Source organism: Anomaloglossus baeobatrachus, chromosome 3 (genome assembly GCF_048569485.1).
Source record: "Anomaloglossus baeobatrachus isolate aAnoBae1 chromosome 3, aAnoBae1.hap1, whole genome shotgun sequence".
Taxonomy (NCBI): domain Eukaryota; kingdom Metazoa; phylum Chordata; class Amphibia; order Anura; family Aromobatidae; genus Anomaloglossus; species Anomaloglossus baeobatrachus.
Window position 1 is genome coordinate 531,285,824 of NC_134355.1, and position 13,067 is coordinate 531,298,890.

At 41.7% G+C, this 13,067-nt stretch overlaps 1 protein-coding gene across 1 annotated transcript in view; it reads right to left on the reverse strand.

Moving 5' to 3' along the window:
• Window positions 1–13,067, reverse strand: part of SLC9A9 (solute carrier family 9 member A9) — a 1,094,760-nt gene that overhangs the window by 1,002,716 nt on the left and 78,977 nt on the right. The window contains exon 4 of the mRNA XM_075340787.1: window positions 11,971–12,047. Coding sequence (XP_075196902.1) covers window positions 11,971–12,047 — 77 coding nt within the window. The remainder of the gene's footprint in view (window positions 1–11,970; window positions 12,048–13,067) is intronic.

Sequence of the window (13,067 nt, forward strand, 5' to 3'; positions counted from 1 at the left end):
CCGTGAAAATCACGCACGTTTTTCACGGATGTGTCAGAGGTGCGTTTTGCCCTCGGTGTGCCGTGTGTATGGCACACGTGTGTTCTCCGTGTGTTATCCGTGATAACACACGGAGAACGGGAACTTTCTATTCACCTGTCCCAGGCGTCGCTGTCCGTGGTGCTGAACTTCGGTCTCCGGTCCTGCAGACTCCCCGCTGCTGCTGCTTCCGGCCGCAGTGAAGTGAATATTCAATGAGCGGCAGTCGGCAGCAAGTGACAGCAGCGACAGAGACAGCAGGGCAGGAGAAGGTGAGTAAAGGTTTGTTTTTTTTCTCACAGACACGTCTTTTCTCCGGTGCGTGTCATACGGAACACATCCCTGTGGTCCGTTTGCATTACGTGTGACACGTTTGCATTCCGTGTGACACCCGTGATGCCGGAGAAAAACGGACATGTTGCCGTGAGAAACACATGGACACACGTAAGTACGGAACGGACACACGATCCATGCGAAAATACTTACGTGTGTCCAAAACCATAGGAGTACATAGGTCTACGTGTGTACGTGTCTCCGGTACATGAGAAAACTGCTAAACACATACCAGAGGCACGTACGTGTGAAAGAGGCCTAAAAGATAGTGGAAAAAAATGATATCATATGTACTCCAAAAATGTACTTATAAACCTATAGCTTTCTGAGAAAAAAAACAAGCCCTTACACAGCTGCATTAAGAGGAAAACAGAAAAGTTATGGATTTCGAGAAATGCTCACTCTATAGATAAAATAAAAAAAACTTATTGTAGATCCTATAAAATTTCAGATTTAAAGTGCAATAAAACTCATCAACAGGTTTTGAACGCAGCGAGAATTCTTAAAGGGAACCTGTCACCAGGCTTTCCCGATAGAAGATATGATTACTACCTTTAACGCCTATTTTACAGCAGTCAAACCAACTGTATAGGTCCTCAACTCCCTGTGCATATCATATAAATACCTTTTACAGTATAATCCCCCATACAGCGCGGTCCAGTCCAATGATCGGTGCTGGTCTTGCTCGGAGCTTCCTCTATCCCTCAATTGTGTCCTCCTGCCCATCTTCATGTGGATGATTTTCCTACAACGTGCACACAGCGCACACAACATTGCTTCTGCACAGACATACAGTATTTCGCCCTGCCATGCCGAGAGAAGAGCAAAGTACTGCAATGGGCATGTGCCAGGAGTGGACAAAAAACTCCGATGACTGAAGAGTAAAGATGGCGCATTCGCATTACAGTAAAAAAAAAAAAAAAATGCAATTGCAAGCCTTTTACTATTTCATGGCTTCACTTTGGTAAGGTGTGTCTGGTGGTTTCTATCATTATGCAGTGTTTTCTCATTGCTCTACTGATTCATTTTTCTTTAAAAGTGGTGTGTAGTTCTCCTGTGTGCACTCTTGCTCCCTCCACACAGTATGATTTCCCGTAAAGCCCCTCACAAAGTATAATGCCCCACAGCCTCCCATACTACATCGCAGAATGCCCCCTACAGTTCCCCAATTAGTATGAGCCCAAAGAACATGATGACCCCACAGTCCCCCCCACACAGTATGATATCCCCTAAAGCCTCTCACAAAGTATAATACCCCACAGCCTCCCATACTACATCGCATAATACCCCCTACAGTTCCCCAATTAGTATGAACCCATACAGCATGATGATCCCACAGTCCCCCCCACACAGTATGATATCCCCAAAAGCCCCTCACAAAGTATAATACCCACAGCCTCCCATACTACATCATATAATAGCCTCTACAGTTCCCCAATTAGTATGAACACATGTAAAATTCCCCCCAAAGCCCCTCACAAAGTATAATACCCCACAGCCTCCCATACTACATCGTATAATGGCCCCTACAGTTCCCCAATTAGTATGAACACATATAAAATTCCCCACAAAGTCACTCACAAAGTATGTCCCCACAGACCTCCACACAACACCCACTAGGACTGCAAGCAGAGATTTCATACAGTGGGAAGAAACAAATGAGAATATCTGCAATGGAGCAATGAAGGGAAAAACCAGAAAAGAGTGGCAGAATGAGGGATCTTTACATGGTACTTAACTTGAATTTTTGAGCAGGAGACAGATCCTCTTTAAGGCATTTTCAGGCCTGGTCATTATGGGTTAAACAAAGTATCCACTGAAAAGTTTTTAGGCCTCATGCAGACATCAGTGTTTCTCATGTATGGAAAAAATGGTGTGTGTCATACGTATTTGATCAGTCTGTGGTCAGTATTTTTTATATAAGGATAAATAAATATGCTACAAAGCTTCTCCTATCTTTTGCAATATTAAGCATGGACAGCACAAGGATGGCATATACCGTAGACACCATCTATGAGTTGTAAGAGTTTTTAATGTACCTATAGACTTGTATTGCATTTTTCATCTGTGCTGTCAGAAAAAAACGGACATGTGAAAAGCCCCATAGACACTAATAGAATGCATGCATGCAACATGGATGTCTGAATGAGGTTGTATATAGTATGACCCCACCTTGTGTTTAAAAGCATCAGCTGTTAATCTTAAATCCTTCACGACATTTGATGTAAGTTTACGCCATAGTTGGAAAGGGGTTCAGAGAAAATTACGTAAATATACGTTATGGCAATTGCACAGGGACAGGAGTTGTGCCAGCATGATCGCCACCGGGAGCTCAGTGTAAGTTATAGCTGAGATTCAGCTGTCACAGAGTACCACAGGCTGTCTAACCCCCTAAATGCTGAGATCAGTAACGATCGCAGCATTTAGGAGCCTGGGAGAGAGTGCACTCCTTCTCCTATTCGATCAGGACTCCCACAATGTGATCAAGGAGTCCCGTCTATTGCCATGGCAACCCGAGGTTGTCACAACGACCTATAGGTCAATCAGCTATGGAAAGCCTGTTAGACCATGCCAAGAGCTTTTACAGTCCAGGTTCGCCCATCAATACCTGTGGAGTCAAAATACTCATTGTATCCCTAGACGAATTAATTGAGGTTTGCAGTTTGTAAAATGGAGTCACTTGTGGGAGATTTCTGATGTTCTAGTATCTCATGGGCTCTGCCAATGTGACATGCACCCACAAACCATTCCAGCAAATTCTAAAATTAAATATGGTGCTCCTTCCCTTTTCAACTTTGCACTGTACCTCAAAAGTACTTCCCAATTACATGGAGGGTATTGACAAACTCAGGGAAAATTACACAACAAACTGTGAGGTTCATGTTTTTCTTATTAGCCCTTAAATTAAAAACTTAGGTCTAAAACATCATTTTAAACAAAAAATGTAATTAGTCTTTTTACACTGCTTAATGGCATAAGATTATGTGGTACACCTGTGATGTCCATACGCTCACTGCACCCCTACATGAATTCATTGAGGGGTGTAGTAAAATGGGGGTCATTTGTGGAGGTGTCTGCTTTTCTAGCATGTCAGGGGCTTTGTCAATGTGACACGGCACCCTCAAACAATCCCTGCAAAATCTGCACTCTAATACGGTGCTCCTTCTCTTATGAGCTTTGCACTGTGCCTCAAAAGTAGGTTTCAACCACATATGGGGTATTTGCGATGGCAGGAGAAGTTGTCTAACAAACTGTATAGTCCATTTTCACCTATTACCTTTTTTGACAAGTTAATCTTTTTTAGTGATAAAAATTGTATTTTTTTTTATTTTCACAGCCTGATGGATGTTATACAATTCCCTGAATCACCTAAGGGTTAAAATAGCTCACTACACCCCTAGAGGAATTCCTTGAAAGTGTAGTTTCAGGAATGGGTTCCCTTGTGAGGGGTTTCTGCTGTTTTGGCATGTCAAGGGATCTACAAATGTGAAATGGCATATGCAATCTATTCTAGCCAAAATGGTCCTCCGAAATTCAAATAGCGCTCCTTCCCTTCTGAGAACTGTCGTCCGCCCACAGAGTAGTTTTACAATAAACATGGGGTATTGGTGTAAAACAAACTATACAGTCCTTTATCTCCTGCTGTATCTGTTGAATTGTATTAATCTGTAAGATCTCATATTGTCTGCATACATGTCCCCTCTGAATTGTAAAGTGCTGCAGAATATGATTGATGCTATATAAATAAAAATTATTATTATTACCCTTGTGAAAATGAAAAAGTTGAGGATAAGGCAACATTTTTAATGTGATTTGTTATTTTCATGGCGCAATGTTATACAATTCTGTGTAGCACCTGTGAATTCAAGGTGCTCACCACATATCCAGATAAATTCCTTGAGAGGTCTAGTTTCCTACATGGGGTCACTTGTGGGGGTTTCTACTGTTACGGCACATCAGGGCTCTGCAAACGTGGCATGGCATCTACTAATGATGGACTCCTTCCTTTCTGAGCCCTGCCGTGCATCAGTAGTTTTCCACACATATGAGGTATTGGCATAGTCGGGGGAAATTGCGCAACAATGGTGCATTTTCTCCTGTTACCCTTGTGAAAATGTAATATGAGTTTTTGGGGCTAAAACAACATTTTTGTGGGAAAAATATGATTTTTTTTATTTTCTCTGCTCAATGTTATAAAATTCTGCAAAGCACCTGTGGATTTGAGGTGCTTAACACACATCTAGATAAATTCCTTAAGGGGTCTCGTTTCCAAAATGGGGTCACTTGTGGAGGATTTCCCCTGTTTAAGCACCTCAGGGGTCTCCAAACATTACATTAAGTCCGCTAATTTTTCCAGCAGATTTTTCACTCCAAAAGTCAAATGGCACTCCTTCCCTTCTGAGCCCTGCTGTGCACCCACACATTAGATTTCCACCACAAATGAGGTATCGGCGTACTCAGGAGAAATTGCCCAACAATGGTGCACTTTCTCCTGTTACCCTTGTGAAAATGTAATACGAATTTTTGGGGCTAAAACAACATTTTTGTGGGAAAAATATGATTTTTTTTATTTTCTCTGCTCAATGTTATATAATTCTGTGAAGCACTCGTGGATTTAAGGTGCTTAACACACATCTAGATAAATTTCTTAAGGGGTCTAGTTTCCAAAATGGGATCACTTGTGGAGGATTTCCCCTGTTTAGGCACCTCAGGGGACTCCAAACTTTACATGATGTCCGCTAATTTTTCCAGCATATTTTTCACTCCAAAAGTGAAATGGCACTCTTTCCCTTCTGAGCCCTGCTGTGCACCCAAGACATTAGATTTCCACTACATATGAAGTATTGGTGTACTCAGGAGAAATTGCACAACAAATTGTATGGTGCATTTTCTCCTCTTACCCTTGTGAAAAATTTGGGGCTAAAGTAACATTTTTGTGGGAAAAAGTTCTAAACTTTTTGAATGTGGTTTTGATCAGTTTAAGGTGTGCAATTTTTCAAATGGTGTCATGTTTGGGTATTTTTTGTCCCTTAGGCTTCTCAATGTGACTTCAAATGTGATGTCCTCCCTAAAAAAAAATAGCTTTTTTAAATTTTGTTGGAAAAAATGAGAAATTACTGATAAACTTATAACCCTTTTAACTTCCTAACAAAAAAAATTGTGCTGATGTAAAGTAGACATGTGAGAAATGTTATTTATTAAGTGTTTTATGTGACATAACTCTCTGGTTTAAGGGAATAAAAATTCAAAGTCAGAAAATTGCACAAATTTCAAAATTGTCACCAAAATACTGATATGTTTACAAATAAATGTAAAAATATCGCCCTAAATTTACCACTACCATGAAGTACAATATGTCTAGTCTGAGAATCACCGGGATCCGTTGAAACGTTCCAGAGTTATAACCTCATAAAGTGACACTGGTCAGAACTGAAAAAAATGGCCTCGTGATGAAGGTGAAAACAGACTCGAGCGTGAACGGGTTAATTCAGGCGGTGTGAATAGAGCTCCACAATATGTGTGTGACATGTCTGGTATATCTGATCCGACGTGTTCCTGATGTTCATCTTCACTGACTTTGCATTAAAATAACTGTGTTTAATTTGCACATTTGGATAAATGGATTTGTTTTCTGTACTTTGCATATTTTAATAGACTCGTGAGGATTCACAGAATACAGTGAGGCCAATAAAACTGCCAGTCTGTAACATATTCCTCGGTAGCAGTCTCTCGGAGTTTTATATATGGTAATCTTTTCATATGACCCAAAAAATAAATTCCGCATATCAGAAAACCTATGCCGTAGCAAAACTAAGAACAAACAAGAAGAGCCATGACTTCCAAGACTGATGTTAAATAACTTTCTCACCTTCTATAGATAATTCCTTGTATAATAAATGTAAATCAAATATACGGTACATTAAAGGTAAAACATCAGAGGAGGAAACGAAAGTCATGTGTGTACCGGATACCAGCAGCTTAAGACCGGGTACACATATCCGGCTTTTTGCTGGTTTGAAGGATGCGGCGCACGCCAGTACAGTATGATACAGTACAGTGGCAGCGCCGCAACTTACGGGTCACATGCTCCGGTCACATGACAGCATGTGACCGGCGCTTGTTGCGCTGCCACTGTACTGTATACACTGTACTGGCGTGCACTGCATCCCTCAAATTGGTGAAAAGCTGGATATGTGTACCCGGCCTTAGGCTCCCTAGGTATGTGAACACATTTGGCCTATTCTCTAAAAGAAGCCATAGGCCCCAAGTTACCGGACGCGTCCTTTTAGTCTCTGAATGTCTTGGTATATAGAAATTGTTTTATTACTGTATAGAAATACACAGCACACTGTATTATCCTATGTAATACCAGTATACTATGTAATATCCGGTTTTATCTATTTTATGTAGTAGTATACATCAGCCCCTTGCTTCGAAGTCCTGAGATCTACCTCTTACAGAAGGTTCTAAAGGCTGAATACAGGGTACCTTGTGCGTCCTGTGCAGTCTTACAATGCACCCATCCAAATAAATTGGAGAGATGTAATATATAGTCACAAGTGGAAAGACTTGGTACATTATTTATTCCAAAAACTGTACAAAGGACTAGAGGACATGCTTTGTGTGTGCAGAAAAAGCAGCTTTATGAGTTTAGGCAGGGGTTCTTTACAATAAGTGAAGTCAATGGTTGGCATGCCACAAGTAGCAGTGCCGAAAACCACATCAGAACTGAGAACATAAGGTATAACCCACCCAGCGCTGCTTCCTCCTGCTGGGCTGACAGTTCCTTTGCCTGCAGACAAATAGCACAGAAACTTTTAGGATACGTGCCCATGATCCGGAGACGCTGCATTCGAGACTCAATGTGTCTTCTTTTGCGGAGACACTAGTGCTCTCCGCACAAGAATGCAGAGTCCGTCCTCGATCGATCAGGGTTCTGAGCGCAGCGTATTTTTGCTGTGTTCTCCCACCGAGAACACTCTTGTCTCAGCAAGCATACATTGATATGCTGCGGCTCATAAAGCTTCACCGCATGTTAGTTAAAGATAAAAGAAGCACAGTGGACATTCAAAACGCTGCTATTCCTTGATTGTGGGCAGATACCCTCAGTCAATCAGGAGCAGTGCTGGGTGGGGAATAGAGCTGGACTGACAGAGGCTTCAAATCTACAGACTTATTTGCATATTAATTCATATGCTGATTCACAATAATGGAGGAACTCATTCGCCATAACGTTAAATTATTTCTGGACTGGTCTTTGAAAAGCTTACATACACAAATAAATAGTTTTGGGGGAGAAATCCTGCTGACAAAGTCATAAAAGAAGACATACTGTAGAGTCCCATCTTTAGTGGAACTGATGTGTGTGTCTCCATTGTCTAGTAGATATGTCCATTCTAGCCATCCAAGTGTTTGCAGCCCATGTGAACAGTAAGGGAGGCTTTACACGCTACGAGATCGCTAGCCGATGCTAGCGATGGCGAGCGTGATAGCACCCGCCCCTATCGTTATGCCGATATGTGAAGATCGCTGCCGTAGCGAATATTATCGCTACGGCAGTGTCACAGGTACTTCCCTGCTCGGCTACATCGCTGTGACCGTCGAACCGCCTCCTTTCTAAGGGGGCGGTTCTTTTTTCGTCACAGTAACGTCACTAAGCAGCCGCCCAATCAAAGTGGAGGGGCGGAGATGAGCGGGACGAACATCCCGCCCACCTCCTTCCTTCCTCATTGCTGGCGTGTGGCAGGTAAGGAGAGGTTCCTCGTTCCTGCGGCATCACACGTAGCGATGTGTGCTGCCGCAGGGACGAGGATCAACTTCGCCCAAGCGACAGCAGCGATAATTGGGAGAGGACCCCCATGTCAACGAGGAGCGATTTTGGATGTTTTTGCAACGATCCAAAATCGCTCCTAGGAGTCACACACAATGAGATCGCTACAGCGGCCGGATGTGCGTCACGAAATCCGTGACCCCAACGAGATCGCTGTAGCGATCTCGTAGCGTGTAAAGCCTGCTTAAGTTATACTCAATCCTATACATTGCGCATAACTTGTTATTGCGGGAATAAACCTTTAATAAAAGGAATGTATGGCATTAACACACAGGGAACACTTTGTGGATGTACGAACATATTTTTTTTTACCCACAATGAAAAGAATAGAGGACAATAGCTCAGGAGGTTCTGGAATATCTTTCTCTAGGTTACATACCCAAGTCTAGGAATGTATAAAGCTCAAATACACACGTCTATAATAGAGTAATCTGTTTTAAAGGCTTTTTTATATTATATATACCTTATCTCTTTTTATGTATTATCAAAGTAACAGAGTGAAGTCTTCCACTGGGGCCCCCTTCTAGAAAGCGGAGCAGGATGTCTTGTCAACAGGCACGGTGTACTGATACCTTTGCTTGTCATCATCCCTGGTGATGCATAGGGAATATGACCAGCACTATTTATTGGCAGATCAGACAGTTTTCTTTGTTTCTCATGACAAAAGCCTCTTTGATTTTACCAATCCAACCAACTGAAGACCATCTTCACATCTAACCTGGTGGCCAGTGATTTATTGGTTCTAATGACCTGCAACTGATAGGGAGCCAGGAGCCCTGGTGGACGGGATGCCGGGGGTGATGTCCAGGGCAGGGCTGTGCTCACTTTTCTGATCGGATAGACACTATTTAGAAGCCTCTCTGGGATCCTCGATAAAGAGCAAATCTGCCGTCCTACTGGAAACAGGTGACAACTTTTCTATATTAGGAAAATAAGGCATCTGAGTCATTACCCAATGGACAATACAGCCTTGGGCTAAAACTACAATTGTATGAAAACTGTGTGTGATATAATCCGAGAGGAAAACCATGGGAATAGTATAAACATACATTGTTCTACAATAGATAATGTATTAAAAGGCAGATATGCACAAAAAGAACAGGAATATATTAACCTTACTATTAGACTTTCTCCAAGGAAAAAAAAACTCACAAAAGAAAAATCTGCATGAAACAAGCAACTTATCTAAAGCGAATATGTCATCAATGTTATACCTTACATGTTACACAATTACAGGTGCTCGGCGCAGTTAATATGTACAAAACATGTCATCACAATCCTCTGAATTATAAACTATAGATACAGTAGTATTGTATAGATACTTTACATATGTCGGCAGTTATCTTTAGTTAATTAAATTGCTCTACGTTTCTGTCGGCAATCTTCATCCCTTTATTCATTTTCAGACGATCTAATACGGGTCTGCAGCCTGATTCAAGTTTCAGGGTATTTTATTGTGGAAGTGTCTCTCCCAAAAATACAGGCTGGATGTGAAGTCTGTCTGTATCCAGGACACTACTGGATTCATTATTTCCTCCTTATCTGTAGGCTGCTTTGTCTGCACTACTTTGTTTTACCATGTGGCAGCATTACATTCTCCAGTATATCCTTGTACATGGTAGCATTCATATTTCCATCAATTCTATCCAATGGCAGATGCTGTCAAGCACCCTCAAACCATGACAATACCACCACCGTGTTTCACTGTAGGTGTTTTGTACCTTACATCTTTACTGTCACGCTAGGTACGGGGAAGTACCAAGTGAACGGCGATAGGGAAGGGAAACCCTGTGTCTAAGGAAGCAGGAGATGGTGACCCTTGACCAAACCTACGGCTGGTCCCTGGGGTCCCTCAACAACCTAGATAGGTTCTGCCCCTATGCGCCGAGCCGGATATCTGACCCTAGGTATACCTAGTGCTGGGCCCTAAATAGGGAACGGATAAGATGAGCTCTTCATCAACTCCACTAAACAACAATAGAAGACAAAAGGAGGACACACAAGGGGAAAATGCATGAACTACTTATCCACAGATGGCTCAGGTAGAAGTTCAGCAAAGTTACAGCAACGATACCACAGATGAGTACAAGCCTCCTGCTTGCAACCAGAGCTGAATTAACTGAATAATATCACCAGCATCAACCCAGGGAAGTTGTGAGTATTTAACCACAAGGAAAATACTGATAATCAGCAGCTGGGTGGAAGTGATGTTAGGTGAGCTCCTGCTGGGTCCTAAGGGGGGAGAGAGTTAAATCCTGAAGGAAAGCTACCAAATACAATGAATAATAACAGTAGGAACAATAGAAAGTCAGAGCACAACCAAACGCTGTGACCTTCTATTGCCAGAAATCACATGACTGTCTGTCACCCGTGACACATTAGTGACACCTGTTGCTGTAAGTGTAATACGTAAGTGCACATTCACACTGTTACCACTAACAGACAAACACAACGTAGAATAAAAGTAATAGACAGTGTAAATGTGCATGCAACAGGTGTTCTGGTCCATGATTTTGCCTTTCTTTTAGCTCATTGCACTTTGTACATATGAGAAGTGCTCCCTCCTTTGGGCTGGGCACAAGCAGATGTGGAGGAGTCAGGACTGGGTCCTTCTCTTCCCCGTCTATTTTGAGGCCTGCTGGCACATAGGGTAGTGAGAGAAGAAAGTTAGGAACCATCCTTATTGGATACACCTTGTCGCGGTGGGATGGCTTTTACGCTTCTTTAAGTCCCCTATCTTATTTACATGTATTACTACAGGTTATTTATTTACTGAAGTGTATCAATTCATAGATTTAATTCTAGGATGTGAACATCAAAAATATGCAAACATTTTTTAGAAAAACTATTTAAGAAGTTGCTTAAAACGAACCTACCAAACATTATTAACCAGTAGATATAGGGGTAATCTGCAGATTATTAGCAATACAAATCTCACAGTCAAATTTACTGAATGCATCGCTACCAGGAGAAAATGAGATTTATTCTTCTCAGGAGCCACCAGCTTTCAGTCACAGAGGAATTAATGGAGCGACTTCAGTCACCACTAAGCCCATAGTGAGTGGCAGCTGTGAGCACATCATGGCACCTTTATTGAAGGCTCGCTCTACAGAGATGCGCTGCAGAGCAAGCTCTCAAATAAAGTGCCAGGGTGTGCTTACAGCCGCCGCTAATTGTGTATTGAGCTGTGATTAAAGCCACTATGTCTGAAAGCCGGTGGCTCACGAGCAGAGTAAATTCATCTACTCCTGGTAGCTTCACTTCCGGTAACGCGGCCAGGCAGCTTTGTAATACAATTAACCTGAAGACTAGAGGAGTTGTCCAGGTTTGGTATAAAAGTCTGCAATCGCTCTACGTGACTGCAGACTTGTGAATCCTCACATCGCGCTCAGCACATGCTGTCAGGATTGTCCAGCGCCAGCAGCGAGACCGGTCAGATATTATGACCGCAAGTATGTTATATGCATACTTCAAGTCACATTCTGACTAGACATATGGATCGAAGTTGTGCACTTCTAGTCAAAATGTGACCGGGAGTATGCATGTCATATACTTGTCGTTACATGACTGCTCGCTCCTGGAGCCGGTGAAGTCTGACAACGTGCACAGCGTGCGAGTCACAGAGCGACTGCAGACGTTTGTGATAAACCTGGACAACCCCATTAAACCTATATGAAGATTAATACCGTTTGGGAACATGATAAGTTCCCTTTAACGTTGTATTTGAGATGCAAATGAACATTAATAAACAACTTTTAATAGAAAAATGTGAGATTAACTGAACTTACCCAATAACTATGCAAGAAATAGCAGTTCCCAGAAAAGCGTATGTCAATATGGTTCCCAAATTTCGGAAGAAATGTCTCTGCAGCAGAAAAGATAAATAGTTACTTGCTTAACTGTGAAAAGTAACAAAATATGTTCATGTTATAAATGCAGCATTTGATACTATACATACAGTTTGTTACAGTGGTTGTCATTATCTGTGGAAGAACAGCGCACACCACAGCCGGCATCTGCTGCCTTTAAAGAAGATTATTTGCTGATGACGTTACCATTAGCTAAAAGGAAAGATTTACACCAAAAAGCTTGATTTAGGTCCAAGACAGATGTAAGCAGACTGTGTAGATATAACAGGTTGGGCATTGTTACAGGGTCTTGTCTAAGATGGCAACTCCATTGAGCCATAGTGAAAACAATTACAATTATAGTATTGAATGACACCATTAATTTTAAAGTGAACCTGTCATGTGCAATAAGCACCCACAACCATGAGCAGTTCTGGGTGTATATTGCTAATCACTGCCTAACCATCCCTGTATACACTAGCATAGATAAAGAGATCTTTAGAAAAAGTATTTCTAAAGATCCTTAATTACTGTATATGTTAATGAGGCCAGCGACTAGTCCCAAGGGCGTTAGTTCCTCCACTCATTCCACACTCTTACCATGGTAGCACACCCACAGCTCTTGGGTTTTGCTATTATTTTTTCTTCTTACAGCATTTGTCGATGAGGTTAGTTTGATATTTTTATAGATTTGACTTTTATGATTTTTAACAAATTTATTTTAACATGTTATTTTTTATTGATTTTTAATGGGGGTAAAAGGAGGGTGATTCACACTGTTATATTTATTATTATAATTTTTGTAGTCCGGTCATGTGAGAACCAGCACATATTACATTTAAATGCTGAAGGTCTCCAGGTCCGGACTCCAGGATGCCACCTCAATTGATCCAGATACAAAAGTCACCTGCAATATACTCAAAACCAAATACACAAGGAATAGAGGTTTTGGGATTCTGCAGACCCATGAAACAAAAATGGAACTTTTCGGAACTAGGATTCAGCAGTATGACTGGGATAGGAAGAATGAAGCATGC